The sequence below is a fragment of the Macaca mulatta genome, chromosome 2, assembly GCF_049350105.2.
Source record: "Macaca mulatta isolate MMU2019108-1 chromosome 2, T2T-MMU8v2.0, whole genome shotgun sequence".
NCBI lineage: Eukaryota > Metazoa > Chordata > Mammalia > Primates > Cercopithecidae > Macaca > Macaca mulatta.
The window spans coordinates 129,894,579-129,917,999 of record NC_133407.1 but is presented as its reverse complement, the minus strand read 5'-3'; the positions used below and the strand labels follow the sequence as shown (position 1 = coordinate 129,917,999).

The following is a 23,421-nucleotide window of genomic DNA, read 5'->3' as shown; positions in this document are numbered from 1 at the left end:
CTGGAAAATTTCAATCTAGGATGGGCTGCTCTCCTACAAAAACTTTAACTGGGGCCTGACTCACCTAACTTCATGTTCTCCAGACCATCAAATAGCTGAGATTAAAACTGCCAAAGGTACACAAAAACTACCATCAAATAAGTGATCCAACTCGGCATCAGGATGAGGAGGCGGCACTGCCAGCTGAGACGCCTGAAGTCCAGGCAGCTGCCGACCCTCTCCAAAGGGAGGCCACTGCTTTGCTCTTGCAAGAAAATCCCTGGTACATGGTCCCTAAGAGAAAAATCATTATTTCACACGCCTGTAAGATCCCAACATTCAGGTGGCTTTACAAGTTTACGGTGTCAAAGCAATGTTGAAATATCTTGCAGAGAGACCTTTTTAGGACATGAAGCTAGAAGTTTGAGGCACTTCTGTAGTACAATGGTTCTCAATTGATGCTAATTGTGGAGTCATCCCACCTGCACTGTGGTACGTTGAAAGTAATTTGTTACTAATAATAGTTAAAAACATCAAAACCACAAATGCTTTCTTCTAGCAATGTTACCTTCACTCCCTTGTATATCTGCACTGTGTAACCAGAAGCCCATTTTATCACTGCTGCAGCCCAGACCCTGGTGAGGGCCACCCACGTGAATTCCATCTAACATCAAGATGGGCAAGGCTGAGAACTGCCTGATTGGAATACTCCGTCAATTTGATGTGCTACGTTATCTCATATATACAACATCAACTAGACTATTGTGCACAATATATAGAAACTCAAAGCAGAACATAAGCAGAAGGGAAGGAGAGGTGTTCATCCAAAGTCAGGCTAAAGGAGGAGGAGTGGTGGAGAGGAAGAAAGGCGGGAGGGCATTCCTCGTCTTACCCTGCCAGCCCCTGTGACTGCCAGACCCCATGCAGGGCAGAGAGCACGTTCCCATTAGCAGTGCTGGAGCCAGCCTGTGTGAACAAAGAGAAACCTGTTATCTTCTGAAGCTCCCAATCACACACTTGCCTCTCAGATATCCTCAGACGCACAGCTCCCCATCACCCTCATCTAGGACACAGTGTCAGATACCAGGGAGTTTCTTGGCAATCAGGACCTGGCTCGCTTGCCCAGAAGCGTTTACGCTCAGATATGCAGGCAAGCAGGGATGTGGCCCACGCCACATGGGAGGCTCTGCTTATCAGAGCTCATGAGATGAATGATGAACTATTTAACAGGAAAAAGAAGCACCATGAAGCAACGTGAGGAGGGCAGGGAATCATTAGTGTAAATGGTACAACTATGAAACTTGCCTAAGCAGCTAATAAGCATATTTAATAGAGTGCCGTTTAAATGTTCCATTTACAACGTGATCAGCATTCTTAGGTTGGATCCTGCCACCTCCATACTAAAATCTGGCCATATTTGTTCTACTTTTCCAAAAACATAGGACTTTTTTTGTTTTGGTTTGGTTCAGGTATGTTATATGTATGGCATTCTTTCAACTCTCTATCTAGCGGGGTTTTTTTAAAACAATTTTTCTCTTAAACAAAATGGTTTCAACATTTCTGACAACTGTCTTAACTCATCCAGTTAAGGCCAACCGTGACCCTAGGTTCAAAGCCTGCCACATGGCAGGAGGCTCGTCAACCTCTCTGAGCCTTAGGTTTGTCAGCAGTAAAAAGAGAGTTTATCTGAAGATAGTATTACCAGGCAGTGGCCCTACCAGCCCTATGTGCTTACATGACACAGGGGAAAATGCCTGTGAAATGGTACAATGTTATATAGACACTGGGGATATTGTTCCATCAATGGCGGTTTTCTTAGAGGTTCCACAGGCAGCATAAGATGCTATTACAGGTAAATGGTAGCCGTTTGTGTTTACTTTATATACGTGTAGTCCTAGTGCTAACAGATATGAGCATCTGAAGTGTCTCCATTACATTATTTTGCCACTTACCTTTGCCAGCATAATTCTTGTCTTTGCCACATCTAGAGGTGTGGTGACTGCAGCGGCAAATCCACCTGTGCAAATAATACCCAACACCCAAGTGAGATACTGTTTACTGTATTACATGATAATTTTGTAATTTTTAGAATTCCTGACTCTGCCCAAATCACTTCATCATTATGTACACTGATTCAAGAACACGATGCACACATGCACAATCTCTATCCACACGCTTCATTTCTTTTGCAGTGACAGAACTCTACCCACTCAGGTGAAAAATACAAGGCTCCACAATTTATCTTGCTCTCTCATTAACTAGCAAACGAATGAGTGTATGTACGTACATGATGAATGTGTACACGTATGACATACATGAATATGGCCAGATGCCCACTCTCAGTATGTGAGACCCTCTGCTCCTAATGATTCTCAAAGGGTTCACGACTTTCTATGGGCCACTGTCTTTTTTTTTTTTTTTTTTTTTAAGACAGGGTCTCACTGTCTCTCACCAAGACTGGAGTACATTGGTGTGATCATAGCTCACTGCAGCCGCACCCTGCTAGGCTCAAGTGATCTTTCCGTCTTAGCCTCCTCCTGAGTAGCTGGGACTACAGCTGCACACCACCATGCTTGGCTAATTTTTAAATTTTCTGCAGCGATAGGGTCTTGCTATGTTGCCCAGGCTAGTCTTGAACTCCTTGCATCAAGCACTCCTCCTGCCTCGGCCTCTCAGAGTGTTGGGATTACAGGCGTTAACCACCATGCCCAGCCTGGACCACCGTTCTTTAAAGTGACTACTTCAAAATGCTTCTATCATTTCTGCTTTGCATATAGCAAAATGGACAGAGTCACATGTTAACATTGTGGGGATTTTTGGTATACATGGCTGGATTCTTTGAATTAAAGGAGCAAAGCTTTTTGTGTTTCACAGGCTCCTGATAGCAGGCTAGCCAGAGTTACTACATTTCTAAGCTCTCCTCTACATCTTCTTAGCCTGAGTCTTGCTTCAGCACGCATTCCACGTTATGGCTTCCTTCCTCCCTTCTCTCTCATGTTTGCATTATCTGAATGTCATGACAGCTGAACTGTACACAGATTGGACTTTTTGAAGGACTTTCTGTTTTAACATAAACCAAGTTTATAGTGTCAATATTTCATTTAGTGCAGTACAAAGATATATTCTAAATCCCAAGAGGCCCTACGAGAGAAAAATAATAAACCCTAAAAGGTGTTATAAAGATTCAGCTTCCAAGAGCTAGGGGGAAAGAGGCAGTGTTACAAGGGCAACAGGACACACGTATGTGAAGGATACTCCAGAAACAGCACTGCTTTCCTTCTCACTTTTGTGGCTTGTGGACAAGAAGGCCATTTGACCTCTTTCTAAACATGCTGCTGAAATAAGATTATACCAAGCCTCCTCTATATGGTAGCATTTATTATGACACTGACTTTTTGAACGGTGTACTTATTTACGCGCTCATGGTCCACTTCTGGTTACCCCTGACTGTCACAGACTTCAGGGGTAAGTACTATCAACTGACAGGAGTATTTGAATCCCCTTTGGTTTACTCATTTCAAATTATGAGTATGTAAAACTCTTTGTCTTAAATTCAGAGGCTGTCTGAAATTCAGAGACTTGCTAAGCTTTGTGTCTTTTAAATTTCTGTGGACTTGGTCTTGAAATCCTACTCTTGTAACCATATATTCTGCCCTGGAAAAGTAAATATACTTTTAGTTACACAACAGGTTCCATGAACATCCATGAACATCCATCCATCCATTCATGTGTCCAGCCATCCCTCCCTCCCCCTCTCCCCCAAGAAAGGAAGAAAAGGGAAAAAGACACAAGACACAAAGGCAATAAACTTTACGATCTCAAACTTCTTATACTCCGAAATAATGTATTTGGTTTTGTTTCCCTCACCAGCAGCAGGGTCTAGCCTGAAAGAACCCTTCTTTGGAGGTGGAAAGACCAACGTTTAAATCCCTGCTCTACCAGTTGTCCAGCCTTAGGTAATTACTTATTCTGTAGCTGAAGCACCTTATGAGCTAGGGACTCCTACTACCCCATGCTACAGGTGGGGAAACTGAGGCTTACGGAGGCTAAAAACTTGAAGATTTTACTTAGCGCAGAGCTGAGATGGGATCTTAGGTCTGTATTGACTCCGGAACTGGGACTCTCAGCCACTGGTCTCCTAGTGGCCTCAGTTTTCTCATCTGTAAAATGCAGACAGTAGTATGACACAGGAATTAAATGGGCCTACGCAACACGTCTGAAACAGCATCTGGCTCACAGCAGTAATCAAAAAAATAACTTTTTCCTGGGTGGGCAGAGCTAATGAGTGATTTTTCTTCGTATCTCTAGACCAGCACACACACAGCAGGCACTTGAAAACGCTTAATTGGTATCCTGTTCTCTAGTTAAATTTTCTCTAGTGAAATTTTCTAGTTATAAACTGAAAATATATATAGTCCTATTCTCTAGTGAATATACAGTCCTGTTCTCTAGTGAAATTTTCTAGTTATAAACTGAAAATTTCAACTCATCCTCTAAAAGGCAGGGAAAAGTAAAGGTAGGAGCTAATATCTGCAGTGCTTACTTCGTATCTGGCATGCCAGGAATGCACTAGGCACATTGATTATTTGATCTCATTTGCATAGGGTTACTATTCCCATCTTACACCCAACTTACTTGCCCAGGCCACACAGCTGGTGTGGGACCTGGGACTGTCACATGTATCATGACTCCAAAAGTATCACTTGTTCCACTACATAATGACTTTGACATATAAGACAAATTAAAATTTGTCCAATGGTTAAAACTCACTTTCATATGTGAAAATGTTCACAAACGATCCTAAACCAATTAAAAAGACCTAAAGGTTGATAAGGAACATCTAATAAATTTAGTTACTGCAAATCAAACTTATTTTGGCCATTAGCAAAGGTCTACCACCATTACTTTAGTGTGGATGCCTGCCAATATTCTCTTGGAGATTTAGGTTTCATGAAAGTAATACGAAGAAAAGTTAAGACAGAAACACGTATGCTCCAAATAGGTTCTAACTTTACTACTGAGAGAGAAGCTGTATTTTATGTGTTACTAATAAATCAATTTGCCCGTCTTCAAATATCAAATATTTCTCTGATTCGCGGATCTCACAATGCTTTTGTAAGGCTGTAAGGAGGACTTGTGAAGATAATAGAATAGAATAATGGTCATAACGGGGAAGGGCTGGGGGCCAGGACTTTCAGTTAAAATGTAGTTATTTTCTATGTTTTATTTAAGGGCATTGTAAGCTACTGGTAATAGATACAAGGAACATTCTAACATATGACACAGGAAATAATCATTTGGTACAGCAATTACAGGCTGCCATTGTGTTCAAAGCATCCGTGAAACAGTCTTCTACGGTCTCCACTGGAGTTAGGTTTCTACTGAATGTTAGGCTAACTGCTGTCGAGGACAGGATTCAGGGGAAACTAAAATTTTATGATAAAATTATATCTATTTCCTTGAGGAACAAATGCAGATTCCCTAACCGCCCCTCCCCGCCATAAAGACAAAGTAGCCACCTTCCTACAGTAAGGCTGGAGCTGTCACCTCTGAGCAGCGGCTGAGAATGTGGGGGCAGCAGTGGGGAAGTCCCCAGACCCACCCCTGGGCACCCTTGCTGCCATTCATTTCTCCTCCAGCCCCTGCGCTGCTCCTGATTAGTCTGGGAGGGACAAGAGCACCACCACGCCCCTCTTATGCGTGACCTCCAGTGAAGCAGACAGATGTGGAAGACTTCCACATCAACAAGAAGGAAAGTGGTTTTTGTTTGTATTTTAATAGAGATTGTGTCAGGCCTTCTCATTTGTTACCCGAGTAATCCCTCACCCTATTCTAGAATTTCTAACCCATGGAGAGACTGCAATCAATCTCCTTCCCCGCCTCTTTCTCCCCCACCCTCTTTTCTCCTAGAGAATGTACAGAGGTGTTTATTATGAGAAACTGATCAAAATATACGAGAGCACCAAATATCACTATAGTAGCAAATGTCATACTTCGGCTGCATTATGGTTTATGTTTAGAAGTTCACTTGAAACAAGGAAGTTGGCAAAGTCCTTTTTTTCCCCTAGTTTCACCCCTGACCAGAAGCCAAGGGAATTTCTGTGCATGACAAGCCATCAACACCTCCAATCTCGTGGGACATTTTTGGATATTTGTGCCAAGTAGTTTATAAAACAGGCATGAGCAAGAAAGAGTGCCAAGGATGGCACACAGCATGGTTCATCTGCAATGATTTAGCCAATTTAAACTTGGAAAAGCACATGGGGATGAGAAATCTGATTTCTGATTTGAGGGCAAGTTTTATCACTGCCTTTATGGCCATGTAAGGGTAAAGTCTGCAAGTGCAGTGTGTACGTATTTTAAAGGGACTTCATAAGACATCATTCATTTCTATATTCTGTAAGGCACCATGTTGCAACTCTTACAGAATCTCGCTTTTTCATAAATTGGAATATTTTCAAGTGATGTTTATCCTTCAGAAATGCTTTAAAATAGTAACCCTGTTCCTCTGGATCAACATTTGTACCAAATAAAATTTCAAAACAGTAAGAGATATAAATAAGAAATATATTTATCTTTTGCTAAATATATGTGGATCTACTAACAACGGATTTTTTGCAGGCCTTGGACAAACTCCTTCACTTATCAGAACTTCATCAGAAAAAAAAAATAAGATGCTTGTATTGGAGGCATTTTAAAATGTATGAGCTATTAGAGGAGATTGTTCTGTACAATAACTTCATTGATATGACATTCCTTCACTCAATCAAGAAGGTGAATTACTGTGAAAGTAGGTTTTCATTTTCTGGACGTTGGTTGTTCTTACTGAAATAGTAGTAGTGCCCTATATCGACTCGGTTTTGCAGAGTACAGAGTACTAACCATACATTATCTCAAGCCCTGAAGTAATCCCCTAAGGTAGGAATTGTTGCTTCTACATTACAGGTAAGGAAACTGGCACTCATGAGGGCCCCAAAGTCTCATTCCTGAGTTGGGGACCAAAAAGAGACTTGACAATCCTGTAAGTCACACAGCTCAGCCTGTGCTAGATGTATAGCTGTGGGCACCTCGCTCCCTTTCTCCACACTCCAGCATCACTGGAGCACCGGCTGTGCTGCCACACTCCCCAGGCGAGTCACCTTAACTGAAAGGGCCTGGATGGTAGGATCCTACCACAAAGATAGAGGATGTCTGATAGGAAGTTCCCTTCTCTCCCTCCTTCTGACAGTATAAGTCCTTAGCATCTATTACAGAGTATTACTCCAAAAAGGAAACTGTAATTAATGCAAATTTCCTTAATAGTAACAATGTCTCTGCAAGCAAATCTTTGAATTGGGTATTTAAGGAATAGGACCAGAGAATATGTTCTTCTTATTTCAACACATGGAAGTTTTATAGTATTGCTAACTTTAAAAAGTAGCTTTACTTATCCAGGATGACTAAATTTCCATTATGTGCTCACTTTGTCCCCAGGGCCCAGGAGAGTGTCTACAAAAATGCACATCTCTCTTAGGGACTGGGGAATAATGACTCCTGACCTCTGGAAAATGAATCAAGACCACCTATTATTTAACACAGCTAATGACTATGTGTCATGTGGAAACAATCATCATCATAATCAATCTGGATTGGTTTCATGCCTAGAGGCAAAATTCTTATTGTTGATTACCAATTCTACAAGTCAAATGAGTCTATTAATAAAGAGTCCTATAAAATGAATTATTTTCTGTTTTCCCAATCATGACAACAACAACAAAAAAACAATGACTATTAAACAAACTGGAAAATAATTATTTTCCAATGAAGTTAACACCCTAAACCTCCCCTACTGGCTTCACATCTCAACTAAAAGTTTCCTTTTCTGGCAAATTCCCATTTTATTTCAACTATAATTCTAATTTAACTTTGTAACAACAAAATATACTTCTCTCTTAGGTTTTTAAATGTGTCACTTACTAAGCTCTTTAAAGCATTTGAGTTCTCATTAAAGCCTCACTGTAAAATTCCTATGACTTAGTGATGGATAACATGACATTGCATATTGTCACCTCGCTCTTGCTTTAATGTCTCGAAAATGCCCAGATGTGTAGATTTCCATACTTCCTACACAGAACAGTTTAGCCTTCAGTAAGTTATGGAGGAGCCTCTGCTCTCCTGACACTACTTAATCTACAGTGCTGTCAAACATGTCACACCAACCGTGAATCATTGCCTTCTGCAGAAATCGCTTAAACCCCCTAAGCACTGCCCAAGGCAGACAGCTGCATGGTAAGCCCTGCACCCACAGCAAGTCTCTTCCCACAGAGGACTTTCTAAATCATCTTTAAGATCATTCCAGGGCCTGAATGAAGGCTTTAATAAAGATAAAAAGAAAAAGAAAAATTTGTCAAAAACAAATTGGTTGTCTTTCAGGCAGACACCTTTTTAGCAGTTTTTTCCCCCCTCTAGGACACGTTCTTTTCTCAACCAGTGGAGCACTCTTCATCTAAACAACCTGGAATTTTTAAAGAATGTTGTTTTTGCACAGTTAATATTTTCACATTTTTCCCCCTCTTAGGTCTTTCCCAGTATAATATAATCCTTTGCACCTGCAAAAGCTCCACAGACTGCTGACTGCCAAGAATCCACCACATGATCCTGCCTCCAGGACCAGAGGGCCTGTGTTTAAGGAGAAAGAAAAATACAAGTTATTAAATATTTGAATTTATCGGAACCTCCTGTGGGTTAGCTCTGGGGATGGGAACTTAAATGAGAAGCTATTTTGGTGGCATTCTTTACTGATGACATAAGTGACTTTCCCAAAGACTTAACTGCATTCTAAAATAAGTCAAAGAAATGAGAGTGACAGCTACAGTAGAGTGCTCAAAGGAAACAATTTTCAGAGTATACATATGTGTGTGCGCACACAAAACTTCATCGCCACAATTGAGATAGTGAACTTACTCATGACCCACACGTTTTCTTGTCTCCCTATGTAACCCCTCCTTCCTGTCCTTCCTCACTACCCCCCAATCTGATCTGTCACTCGATTAGTATGCCTTTCCCAGAATATCATTGTAATCACATATTTTTAAAATCCAACTTCTTTTATTCAGAATTATTTTGTGATTCACCCATGTCATGCAGATATCAACAGTTGACTACTTCTTCATTAGTAATATTCCGTTGTATGTATATATCGTGATTTACGTGTTTACCTGTTGATGGACATCTGAGATTTTTTCCGTTTGGGGCTATTACAAATAAAGCCACCATGAACATTTGTATACAGGTTTTTATATGTACACATGCTTTCATTTCTCTTGGGGAAATACCTAGCGGTGAAATCGCTAGATCACATGGGAGTTATGTTTAACTTTTTAAGGACTGCCAAACTTGTTTTCCAAAGCAATCGTACCATTTGACATTCCCATGAGTTCCGGTTTCTCCACATCTTCCTAATACTTGTTATCATCACCACTTTAACATTTTAAACATTCTACTAAGTGTGTTGTAGTATTTCTTTCTTTTTATTCTTTTTTTTTTTTTTTGAGACATAGACTCACTCTGTCACCCAGGCTGGAGTGCTGGAGTACAGTGGTACAATCTCAGCTCACTGCAAACTCCAACTCCTGGGTTCATGTGATGCTCCTGCCTCAGCCTCCTGAGTAGCTGGGACTACAGGCGCCCGCCAACATGCCCAGCTAATTTTTGTATTTTTAGTAGAGACAGGGTTTCACCATGTTGCCCAGGCTGGTGTCAAACTCCTAACCTCAAGTGATCCACCCGCCTCAGCCTCCCAAAGTGCTGGGATTACAGGTGTGAGCCACTGCGCCTGGCCTTCATTGTGGTTTTAATCTGTATTTCCCTAATGATGCTGAGCTGCTTTTCATGTACTTATTTGCCATCCACAACATACTGTCTTTGGTGAAGTGTCTGTTCAAATGTGTTGCACATTTGTACTGGGTTACCATATCTCAATGACTGAATTTTAAGAGTTCTTTACATATTCTAGACATAGCTCATTTACAGATGTTTTCTTCTAGTCTTGTCTTTTCATTCTTTAAACAGCATCTTTCATCATTCTTTTAACAGCGTCTTTCAAGGAAGTTTTTAATTTTGATGAAGTTCAAATTATCCTTTTACAGATCTTGCTTTTGGTGTCACATCTAAGAAATCTTTGCCTAACTCAAAGTCACAAAGATTTTTTGATCCTGTGTTTTCTTCTAGAAATTTTATGCTTTCAGGTTTTACATTTATATCCATCATACAATATGTAGATTGAAGTTATTTGGTTTTCACATGTGGATATTCAGTTGTTGCAGTGACTGGGAAAGACAGTAATTTCTCCAGTGAACTGCCTGCTTGCTTTTGTCAAAAATCAATTGTCCACATCTGTGTGGGTCTATTTCTGAACGCTCTATTCTGTTCTCCTCTATAGGCCTATCTTGATATCAATCCCATACTTTCTTCACTACTGTAACTTTATAATGAATCTTGAAATCAGGTAGTATTTGTTTTTCAAATTCTTTTTCAAAGTTCTTCTACCTATTCTAAGTATTTTGCATTTCCATATGAATTTTGCAATCTGATTATCAATTCCTATGAAATAACCTGCTGAGACTGTGATTGGGATGCACCAAATCCATGGATTATTCTGGAGAGAACCAGCTGTTAATGTTGAGGGGTTTTCTTCTCATAGGCATGACATTCCTCTTCATTTAACTAAGGCCTTCTTTACATTCTCTCCACACTGTCTTATAGTTTTCAGTATACAAGTTTTGCACTGGTTTTGTCAAATTTATCCTTAAGTATTTCACATGTTTTGGTGCTACTGCAAATCATACTTTTTTAAAATTTCAATCTCTGATTGTTCATTGCTAATATGCAGAAACTGATTATCAATACAATTGATTTTTGTACACTGATCTTGTATTCTGCAGCCTTGCTAAAGTTACCAACCTCATAGCTTTTTTTATAGAGCTCATCCAATTTTCAACATAGATGACCATATCGTCTGTGAATAAAGAGAGCTGTACTTTTTCCTCTCCAATTAAGGTAACTTTTCTTGTTTATTTTCATTTTTGCCTTACTGAATTGAGTAGGACCTTCAGCATAATAGTATGCATTGCAATAGTGACCACAAATATTAACAAAAAAGACCTCTTGAATATACTAATTTAAATAGTTAGAAAAGTATAATGACTTTGAGAGTGGTGTGACATTTTTAGGGATAATCAAATACACAGCAACTAAAAGAAGAACAGCAAAGTTCATTTTAATTTCCTACTCTGAATACTTCCTCACTGACAACTATCTCTGGAAGGCTGTGAAGGTCACTGAGGGGAGGAAGAAGATGCCATGGAAATGAATCATAGGTACTGTTTACTCTGTCAACTTTCACAACTTTTCTTAAGTCAGACAGCTACTATGTTAACTATCTAACAAATTAAATATGTGACAGTATGTGGTTTGAGGACCAACATTTCCCTCTATCCATACTAACATGAATGATTCTCTGAAAGTGTATTAATTCAATTTACTGCACTGAGAGTGCAGCTCTCAAATAGGTATTTGTCATCTTACTTGTGAAAACAGATAAGCTAAAAAAGAAAAGATTTATTAGAAACAGGTTTCTAAAGATAATATTGCCATTAAACTGAGTATCTGGTATATTTTCAGAAAATGCTCTAATGTTTGCAAATAAATCTGTATGCTTTAATAGAAAGCATTATTTTCTCCAGAGCTCCTATAAGCATTGCAGAAAGAGTAAGAAACAAGAGAGTGGAATCGCTTTTTCTTTACTTTTAAGGTGGCAAAGGGTGTATTTTATCAGGTTAATGCCAGTTTTAACACCAACACTTACTTCACCAACTTATTAGAAAAGCAGTGCAAAATATAAACTAGATTTCTGCTGATGACTAAAGGTCACCTTCAGTTAATCTACTGACAACTTTAAAGGTTCCAAAGAGTAGAAGGCTACTCCAGATAGACTTGAAATACTGGTAATAATGCTGAGTTTATAAGCAAAAGTAAGTAACAACAAGATGTGTGATAAGAAATCAAAAATGTTATGCAAGTCATAAATTCAACAAGTATTTACTAGGTGTCAGGTATTATAGCCAAGGAGAGAAAAAGTAACAGTCCCTAGGTTTAATATTCGAGGAAGGTATGGTGGGGGCAGAAGAGGATTATAAAAGAGAGAAGTGAGGTGACAGAGAAAGCTTCACAGAGGCACCTGTCATAATCTAGGGAGAAAAAAAATTGGTTGCCAGGGGGAAAAAAAGCCACAATCAAAACAGACTCAGATGGCTGAAGACAACATTTAAAAATAGAATCTCCACAGATAACTGTAACTTTCCACTATCACCTGGCCAGAATAATGAGCTTACAAAAAACACATAAAGAAATAATTTGGTATTTGAAATGGATACTAATAAATACCTTAAAACAAACAAAACATCTCCAGAAGACTCAAAACATGTAAAGCGAGAAACTTCAGTGGCAAACACAAAGCATGACGTAAAGAACGACTGTAACAGCAACCACAATACACACTTCCACAGAAGATACAGAACTTCCCATGTTCCAGGTGTGAAGCGCTTTACATACATCAACTCATGTAATTCTCTCCACAATCTTCTGACGTATATGTAATTCTTATTATCTTGTCATTTTATAGACAAAACCATTGTGGCTCACGCCTGTAATTCTAGCACTTTGGGAGGCCGTGATGGGAGGATCACTTGAGGCCAGGAGTTTGAGATGAGCCTGGTTAACATAGTGAGATCCCATCTCTAAGGAAAAAACTGTTTAAAGATGAGGCTCAAAGATGTTAAGTAACTCAAAGATTAAACAGTGAGTAGGAAAGCTGGGATCTGGAAGGGACACTCTGGTGTGGTTTGGATCACATGGGTTTGGATCTATAGGATATTGTTGTCCAGGTAACACACAGATAAGCATTCATGAGACACTTTACTTCCACACACAAATCACAGTTTCTACTGGAATGATTAAAATATCCAAGTGAATGAACAAATTATGTAAATGTCTGAAACAACTTGCTTAAATGAGTTTGTAATGATTTTTCTAATTGAGGAACTGTCTGAATACAGAACTTCAGAAATGTAATACTGAGACCAGTGTAAAAAGGTGAGTGTTATTTACAAATTATTCATTTGAGTGCAACCTTAAATTCGTAAAACAACAATCATCAGAACCTGACTGCTAAAAAATACTATACAAAAATTATGAACATATTTTGAAATTACATATTTGCTCATCTATTTGGAGGGACAACAGGATTGTAATAAACAAAATACTCTAGCTGGAAGACATTACTCACAGGAAGACTACATATTGATTATGACATTCACATAATTTTAGACTGGAATGTGGAATAAAAATGTAGTGTAGGTAACAATATAAATGATTACTATTGACAATACTGGTTGGGATTTACTGACTACCTACAATGCTCTAGGCACTATGCTAAAGATTTTACATGTATAATCTCATTCAATGTTGAGAAGTGTATTATTCTCCACAAAAACAGGTGAGAGGCAAGTGCTAGGAGATTTTAAGTAACGTGCCTGAGGTCACATAGATAGTAAGTGGGAAAACTGAGGCTGGTTCATTCTGCAAATAGCATTATGTTTCCTCACTATCACATGCAGCTCAATTTCTAGTCAAACTACATCATAATACACATGTTACTAAATACTTTGAAGTTAATAAAATGAATTTAAATAATGTAGGTTTATAAAAGTTTTTTTTAAAGAACCTGCCAAAATTTTTTTAAATTTCCATGATTTCTCAACCTAAATAAGTCATTTCATTGCCACAGAGGTCTAATGATCATTTCTGTCAGGGCAGATAAATAATTAGGGGAGGAGGAGAGGGGTACTAAGGGGCCCAAATGTGAAGAAGCAGTAATGTAGGCTCAACCCATGGTGGAGGTTGTATACCAAAATAACAATAAGAAATTTAAAAAGCAAGGAGGCACATTTTCCCTGATGTTTGCTTATTTATCCCAATTCAATCTCCCGTTTCCTTTTTCTGTTCAAATGTAAGTAACTTAAGAGACTGAATCTTGTTCTGTTACCCAGGCTGGAGTGCAGTGAAGTGATCACAGCTCACTGCAGCCTCCAACTTCTGCACTCAAGCGATCCTCCCGCCTCAGCCTCCTGAGAAACTGGGACTCTGGGCAAGTGCCACCATGCCTGGCTAATTTATTTTATTTTTTTGAGGCAGCGTCTTGCTATGTTTGCCCAGGGTGGTCTCGAACTCCTGGTCTCAAGTGATCCTCCCACCCCAGCCTCCCAAGTAGCTGGAATTACAGTATAAATAAAATTTTCACATGAATCTATGGTTACATTAATGAGAAATATCAAGTTTAAGTAATGAGAACAGAAGTCAAAAATGTTCTTAGTTTCACTTCGGTAATTTTTCTTAAGTAAAGCTACCTTAATAGAGGCTGATTATAAACCATTTCTAATAGGTTGTATGACACTTTTATTTTGAAATAATTTTAGATTTACAGAAGAGTTACGAAAGTAGAAGCAGTCCACCGAGTGCTGCGGCTCGTGCCTATAATCCCAGCACTTCAGGAGTCTGAAGTGGGAGGATCACTTGAGCCCAGGAGTTTGAGACCAGCCTGAGCAACACAGGGAGACCCTGTCTCTACAAAAAAATGTAAAAATTAGCCAGATGTGGTGGCACATGCCTGAGTCCCAGCTACTAAGGAGGCTGAGGTAGGAGGATTGCTTGAGCCTGGGAGGTTGAAGCTGCAGTTATCGGCGATCACATCACTGCACTCTAGTCTGGGCAGCAAAGCAAGACCCTATCTCAAAAAATAATAATAATATAGTTCCCATATATCCTTCACTCAGCTTCCACAGTATAATTATCAAAGCACAAGACTGAAATTGGTACAATACTATTAACTAAGCTACAGACCCTAGTTGAGTTTCATCATAACAACTATTGTATAAAAGTAAGCAACTTTTAAACATCAGCTTGACTTTTAAAATTAACAATATTTGTATTATTCATTAGGATACTCAGTGATATCACTACAAAAACAATCAGGTTGTAATTTCCCAAGTGATTCTTCACTTAAATGCTAAAGGCCTATCAAAGGAAGAAAAGCATGAAGTAGTTTGGCTCCCTGACCCCCACCCCAAGATAATAACTATTAGCACCAGTAGTCATAGGCCAGAAAGCAAACACCAGGCACAATACTATGAAGTGGCTGGGAGTCCAACCCCAGACCAGATGTCTTCTATTTAAAGTACAGCATGAAGAGAAGGCTTTTTCACTTTTAAAAGACCCACCCAAATAAGCACTATTGTCTTATGAATAACAAATTGAAAATAAGTGTGTTGGCTCCAGTGAACAAAAACTTACAACTTAGGACTTCTTTAGCTGCTCTATTCAAAAGCAGTTATATCGCTTCCAACCTTACAAGATGATGATATTATACTACATGCTTTTTATGTATGTAGTAAACCCGTTGACAACATGCATTTTATGCATGTAGCAAAATAGGTATGTGCACAGAATCATCTACTCAATTCCAAAATTAGCAACATCAGATGACAAAATTTAAGACAATAGAAAGGAAAATGCTTAGTTTTTTCAAACCTAGGCTTGCTCTGGATATCATCCTCTGGGTAGGTCTCACTGCTGTGACTTTACCACCAGAAGTTTATAACAGATTACAGACAGCAGACAATGATTTTCGTGTAAATACTTTCCATGCTGTTGTTGATCAAGCTATTGCGTAGCTTTTGCACATATATTTTTAAAAACAAAGCAACAGCTGCCTATCATTTTATCATTCAATCAGATGAACCATCTCTCTGTGAAGTACTCTCATACTACTATGGCTACAAAAGAGATTTCTAAAAGCAAGTTGTGAAACTGAAAACAATATCAAACATAATGGGAACCACAATTCGGATTTCATTCGGCCACACCGTAGCTCTTGCAATACACACTGGTGGCTAAAAGGCTAAAATAAATTTTTCATATAGCACTACTTTTCATAATTAAAAATGGATATACCTAACAGATAATTAGGAATCCCTTACGGTATACAGGCTGATTTGGGTTATAATGGCAGCTAGACTGAAACTGTTCTGGGATGTGCAAGCAGCATCATTTTTATATGCGTTGATCTGTACTTTGTTTTTGGCAATAATATATGTTGGCTAGTTGAGATATTTAGATATTTGCATTCTAGATAAGTTAGTAAAGATAATAAGAATTTATAAGAAAATCTTAAACTAATGATTGTGCTGGTAATTACAGGCAAAGACATTGATTATTCTTAAGTAAAAGCAAGATGGACTAAAATGCTCAGTTTGCTTACTACTATTTAGGTTTTAGAATTTATACAGTAATATTTTTGGATATGTGTGGGCCAGATTTTAGATATGTGGGGGATATTTATTCTGACTGGGGATTCTCCGAGCTTTCTATTTGTGGTTCTTATTAGTTGTATTAGTCCATTTTCACACTGCTGATGAAGACATACTCAAGACCCGGCAATGTACAAAAGAAAGAGGTTTAATTGGACTTACAGTTCCACGTGGCTGGGAAACCTCACAATCATGGCAGAAGGCAAGGAGGAGCAAGTCACGTCTTACGTGGATGGCGGCAGGCAGAGAGAGAGCTTGTACAGGCAAACTCTTGTTTTTTAAAGCTATCAAATCTTGTGAGACTCATTCACTGTCATGAGAACACAGCAGGAAAGACTTGCCCCTGTAATTCAATCCCCTCCCACTGCATTCCTCTCCAACACATGGGAATTGTGGGAGTTACCATTCAAGATTCGATTTGGGTGGGGACACAGCCAAACCTTATCATTAGTCTTGGGTAGGGTAAAACCCGTTGACAACATCTAAACATATCATTGAGTAATAGTCATGATAAAACAATTTGACTGATGCTCATGACATTGATTATGAGTCACCAAGAAAAGGTGTGATTATTTTTAATAATTTTGCCTGCAAAAGAACACTTGGTTTGCTGTGTTTAAGTATGGGACAATCTTTTTAAAAAGATTTTTTATCAAAAATGGTTAACATAAAAGAGCTGAAGGACTTACACTGACAAGCCCTATTTATTGGAAACAGATATACTCACAAGCCTTTATCCTAAAAAGCACCAGAAAAATATTTTAAAAGAAAGTAGTCACTTGTTTTTTTCATTGCCCTTTAAAAGCTCTCTCATCTCACCTTTGATTCTAAGGGAGAGGGACGTCATTACCTTCATCTCTGGAGTCCCCACAGGGCCCTGCACAGTTCCTTACATAAAGAAGGCAAGTAAATGTTTGGTACCTACATGAATACCTACCATGCAAGTTGTATTTCACCATTTTACCCTTGCATAAGGAACAGGAGAAAACATGAATGGGCCAAACATCACAATCCCAAATTTCATTCTTGGTTCAATAAATAACCCTATAAATCAGGAATGGCATTTACTGGACTGGACAAGGCTTTCTGATGAGCTGTGCAAAGATGGTTTCCCAAGTTTATTTAGGCTCACTTGGAATGAAAGCTACGATCAACTGGTAAAGCCTACTGGGGCAGAGCAAGACCTAGAGGCAGCACACGCAATGTCATACCGCATATTTAAACCAGACCCACTAAACAAACCTCTGAAATGCTCACAAATAACAAGTAAGCAGGTCTCAAGAACAAATACAAACAGCTAATACTCTCTTTTCTTCCCCCCATTTGTTAAAGGAGGTACACGTAAATGTATAAACGAGTCCCTTGAAAATCATACACTGTCAAGGTCTTCTATTTCCAAAGGAATGAGGAATCATTATAGGCATTTTAAGTGCTTCTAAATATATATTTATGTTTGATAATCTGATTAAATTCAAGTGTGGAAAATTCTCTTTTCTCACATTTTGTCTCAGCAAAAAAAAGTCGATATGACTCATCCCAAGAACCTTTTATCTTGATGGATTCTATTTATCTCATTTCAGTCACAGACTTCCATAAATAAGAGAAAAATACCTAAAAGAAAGAAACGACGAATTCTGGTGTGCTTTTTATTGTTTTCTGACAAACGACCTAGCCCACTACCTCCAGGCTATGGCACTCATAAGCCATGGTTAAATCTCACCTTCAGTTTACAAATAAGAGAACCTGCAAGAAATGTGCTGGGTGTTATTAGTTTGGCTCCAGAACCGTAACCACAGCAGGATGCCTGGGCAGCTGGGTACCCAGCTCTAACTGAGGAGCTGGGAGAGGGAGCCTGGGCTCCGGGAGCCACAGCCTTTACTTCATCCATCTTCTTGGGCCTTTGAGATACATGATACTCTTCCTGCCCTACTTGGTCTTCTTAGTCATCTGTTTTTTTGTGTGTTTGTTTGTTTAAACCATCTGTATTTATCTTTTCCTTGGCCAAATCATGAAATACAAGCATTTCCTAAACATTTTGTTTACTCACTGAATTTCACCTAAAACCCAAGGAGTTTCATACTTTTCCAATTCTTATATTCCTTATATGGATCTCTCTCAATTGCTCTAGAAACCAGAAAATTTTGCTTCTTACTTTTATAATTTGAATGCAAGGATGCTGGGGAATTCTCATTCTTTTTCTATTAAGTGTCCCATACTTTCTAAGATGCAAATTAAGAATTCAAATTTTCTTATAGTTTTTGAAATGTTAAAAGATGCCTGTTTCATCACGTGATTTTGCTAAAATTTTAAACAGTACTTAGACTCTGATTTGACTGCTAATCTGGAAGTTTAAAATGTACTTTGTTCTTTTTATTTTTTTCTCTGAGACAGGGCTTTGTTCTGTTGCCCAGGCTGGGGTGCAGCGGTGCAATCTTGGTTCACTGCAACCTTTGTCTCCTGGGTTCAAGCAATCCTCCCACCTCAGCCTCCCAAGTAGGCGCGCACCACCACGCCCGCCCCGCTAATTTTTGTCTTTTTTGTAGAGACAGGTTTTCACTATGTTGGCCAGGCTGGTCTCGAACTCCTGACCATAAGTAATCTGCCCCTCGGCCTCCCAAAGTGCTGGGATTACAGGCGTGGGCTACTATGCCCAGCTTACAATGTACTTTGTTCGTATTTTCAGGCAGTTTTCTTCCATACTGACATGTTATATTTAATTTTTAATACTAGCTTATTGTGGTAAAAATCGCAGACACATAGACACACAGGCATTTTTTTAGTCTGTCGCCACTCCTTTCAATCTTTGCAATGCTTTTACTGGAGGCTGTGTTCCGAGCAAACATGTCTATGAAGACACCAGATTCTCCCAGTCTCATGAAATGGTATAACTGCAGACCCTGAGCACTGAGCATCTTCTAATTCTTATCTTGTTTATATAACTAAAAGTATGAGAGAAATTTGTTGTGGGTAGGATGGTGGTAGACATTTTCACTACTATTAAAACAAGAATTAACAAGAAAAAATGCTATTTACTCTTAAACTTGAAAACATAGCTTTTATGTAGTACTGCACGTTTAAAATACTTATAAAACATAAAAGAGATCTAATTATTATATACATCGAACTATCAATGCAAGTGAAGTGATAATGCATTGATCCCTGATTTCTGTTACAAAGCTATGATTTCATCTTAGAAAAGCATAAGCATAATGTTGCTGTCTTACAACACCAAACTGATTTTCTTTTCATTTTGCTTTAAATACTGCTTAGCTTAAAGATTACATCTTATCTAGCTACTGCTTTGTAACACCTTGTAGCTGTAAGCAAAATCACTCGGACCTGACAGTATTCTTAACAGTTCTCCACACTGCAATATAAACTGATGTCTCACACTAAGAAAATAGAAAAAAAAAATGCATTCTCATAGGAAATTTTATCATATCCTTTCATAATATGCTTACTTTTGACTTAAAGCTTGGTAAGAAAAAATCTGTATGGTTAAAAAGGGAAAACTCTTTTATAGCTGTGAACATACCTCTAAAAGAATGTATAAATAAAACAGTTAATCTAGATACAGTTATCCAACTTTGCATTCAACCTGGAAAAGAATGCTACCCTTCAAACAATTAGCAAATAGTTACATAAACACCTGCTGTGTAAAAGACAGAACCATAAAGAATAAACAGAAGACACAGTTCCTTACTCCAGTAAGCACTGTCCTGTGGGGAGTTAAACACAAGCACGTGGAAAATGCGGTTCTGGCTGAACTCCTTAACTGTGAACTTATCTGTGCTCTCCGTGGTTGGTCTCTGAGAACTGACTCAGTGAGCACAGTTTAATCCCTGCCCAAGCTCAGCAGATGCAATGGATGCTTGGGAGAGGTGGTCTAAGAAATATGCTGGCCAGACTTTCCTAAGCTACATGTCACCAAGTTAAGGAATCAATGCAATTTACAGAAATGCCTTCAATGAGCGGACTAAATATGACCTAAACTTTTTATCAACTTTTGAGTATACAAAACTGCAAAAACATTATGGAAGACATCATGTGTGGTGTGCATAATTACATGTAAAGTGATTAAGAATATCAAGTCTGGAGTTAGATCTGAGCCTGAGTTCAAATCCTGGCTGTACCCCTTAGTACTCCCATGGCCTTGGGCAAGGCATTTTAACTCTCCCTCCGTTTTCACATCTACAGAATGAAGACCAGACCAGCACCTACCTCACAGAACTGTCACGAAGATGAACAGCAGAAGATGCGTGGAAAGTGTTACTACAGTGCCTGGCACATTGTATCTTTGAAAAATGGTGGCTGTTCTTGCTTTTATTATGGCTGTTACCATCACTAAAAAAATCACCTGCTAACCTGAGTTCCCCGTCTGCCACGCAGCACACAGTAAAATGTGCTCAGGCTACCAGGTGAAAGACAATCTCCTCCAGCCGTGCTTCCCTGGTTTTAAGGTGGGGATAACAACAAGGCCCACCTCTTTGGGTTGTGTGTGGTGTGAAGATGACAGTAATGAATGCATCATGCTTAGCCCAGAGCCTGGCACACAGTGTCTGCTCATCACACCACGGATGTAGTGAAGAATCATTCCAATGATGTAAGTGCATAACTAAAAAAACTAAGTTATTAAAATACCAGTAAGGAAATAAATAGGTGTTATGATTACAGAGGAGGGAGGAGGGGAAAGTCCTACTTTAGAGAGGGGTAGACAGGGAATGTCTCTCTGAGGTGACATGTGATCTAAAGCCTAAGGAATGGGGAAAGAGGAGACATGAGAGAGGAATGGGGAAGAGGGATGGAGAGAGGCCTAGGGAAAGAGCTGGAATGAATGCTCCATGGGGTCAGTTATTTGTGTCAGTCCTCTTCATCACTGTATCCCCAGACCCTGGAAAATGCCTGGCACATAGTAGACACTCAGTAAAGATATATACACTATTTATATATCTCAAAACATCATGCTGCACACCTTAAATATACAGATATTAGTTTTTAAAAATATGAAAAAATTAAAATTAAAAAAATGATCACACACATAAAAATGATGTATATAGAATGAAGGAAGAAAGAATATTTCTAGCAGAGAGATCTACAGATGTAAAGGCCCTGGTGCATCTCAACAACAAACAAACAAACAAACCAACCGAGGGGAGGTGGTAGGCAGCAGCACAGTCAGCGCAGCGTGGCTGGGCACAGCGGGTGAGTGGCATGGGGTAAGGCTGAGGCAGACAGAGGCCAGATTACACAGGGCCTTGTCACCCGGAGCTTAAGCTCTGGGTTTATTTTTCTTTTAAAGAGATGCCACTGACAGGTTTTAGCAAGGAATGGTATGGTCTAATTTCTTTCTTTTTCTTATTGTATTTTTTTAAGAAACAGGGTCGGTCTCTGTTGCCCAGGTTGTGAGCTCAAGTGAGTCTCCCACCTCAGCCTCCCACATAGTTGAGACTACAGGTGTGCATCACCACTCCCAGATAATCTTTTTTTTTTTTTTAATTTTTGTAGAGATGGAGTCTATGTTGCCCAGGCTGGTCTCAAACTCCTGAGCTCAGGTGATCTTCCAGCCTAAGCCTCTCAAAGGGCTGGGATTACAGGCGTGAGCCACTGTGCCTGACCTAATTCATTTCTTTAAAAGATCACTGTGGCTGCTGTGTGAAGATATTTTGGGAAAGCCTGAGGGAAATGAGGGAGACCATTGGAGAGACCAGTGGAGCAATTCAAACAAGGGGTGTCAGAGGCTTGAACTAGAACAGCGAACTTGTTGATGGCCTAGATGATAAGGGATAAAGGACAGAACTCTGGAATCATTCTTAAGTTTCTATTTGAGCAAGCATAAGACAACTGTGCTATTTACTGAGAAGCGGACAACTAAGAAGGAACAGATTGGGAAGAAGGCAACTGAAAACTGACAGTTCTGTTCTGACCTAGCCACCCAGAAACATCCTGAGTTAGGATGTCAACTAGGCAGCTGGTCATCCGAGGCTGCCACTCAGAGGAAGGGGCTATAAACGTGCAAGGTGGTAGAAAGATGGTATCCAAAGCCGAGGGATAAGATAAAATAACAAGCTACAGGTCTTTGTCAGGTAATAAAAACCATGAAATCTATCATGCTTCTCTTCTTGTTGGGCTGCCAGAAAGTTCCAAAGTAAATATCAATCTTCAAGGAAAATTATCTTCTCTAAGACTTTGGATATGATAAACTACTGCTTTTGCTTCCCCATCTCTTTATGGCGTCTTGTCCTCTTTCATCTAAAATATGCTTTTGTAAGCATAAAGTATAATACAGAAAAGAAAAACAAAGGAAATGATGTAGCATAGTAACACAGGATTTGGGTAGCGAGTATTCTGCACTTAGAGACACATTAAAGGTATCAGCGAGTTGTGTGCTGCTCTCATCGACTCTCAGCTCCTCAAGGGCATTAAGCCATTTCTTATTCATCTTTGCATTCTTGTGAAATGCAACCATGTCCAGCTCAGAGTAGACAGGTACCAGAGGCGCAATGACAGCAGGTATCATTTATTTGTAAATTGAAGGGGTTAAGGCCTTATCCGAACACTGTTAAGATGTTTTAAACACAATATGGTGGGTGATTAAATACGAGTCAGTGACACAGACAAATCTGTGGTAAGGGCAACTCTTCAAGGCCTCGATTAGAAGACTTCAAGCAGGAGATCAAACACTGAACTGAGCTTTGAATGCGGCATCTCTTTTGGCTCCTTGGAAGCATACTTCAGAAAGGAGTCAGAGAACAAGGAAGGGGAGAACATATTCAGAGGCAGTAAGGAGGCTATTCTGGCTGGAGGGAAAGAATTTTGTACACACACACACACACACACACAGTATAGGGTAGAAGCTCAAAAAACCAGTCAAGGACACAGTGTGGAGAACCCTGAATTCCAAGAACTTCACGTTTTAGAGTTTTAGAAAGTTATATGTTCCTGAGAACCTAAGTGTTACTGAAAGAGAAGTTTAAGGAAGATCAGACACATCCAAAATGTAGAATGGATGAAAAAGAAGGGAACCTACCAGGATGTGGGC

General features: G+C 39.3%; 1 protein-coding gene across 10 annotated transcripts in view; it reads right to left on the bottom strand.

The window, feature by feature from the left end:
• SLC25A26 (solute carrier family 25 member 26) overlaps nucleotides 1-23,421 on the bottom strand; it is a 162,468-nt gene that overhangs the window by 7,505 nt on the left and 131,542 nt on the right. For 6 of the 10 annotated variants that reach the window (XM_015130414.3, XM_077990217.1, XM_077990216.1 and 3 more), the window contains 3 exon segments: nucleotides 8,568-8,637; nucleotides 1,932-1,996; nucleotides 872-945 (listed from right to left, as the gene is read on the bottom strand). In XM_015130414.3, the coding sequence (XP_014985900.1) occupies nucleotides 872-945; nucleotides 1,932-1,996; nucleotides 8,568-8,637 (209 nt within the window). 10 annotated transcript variants of the gene reach the window in all.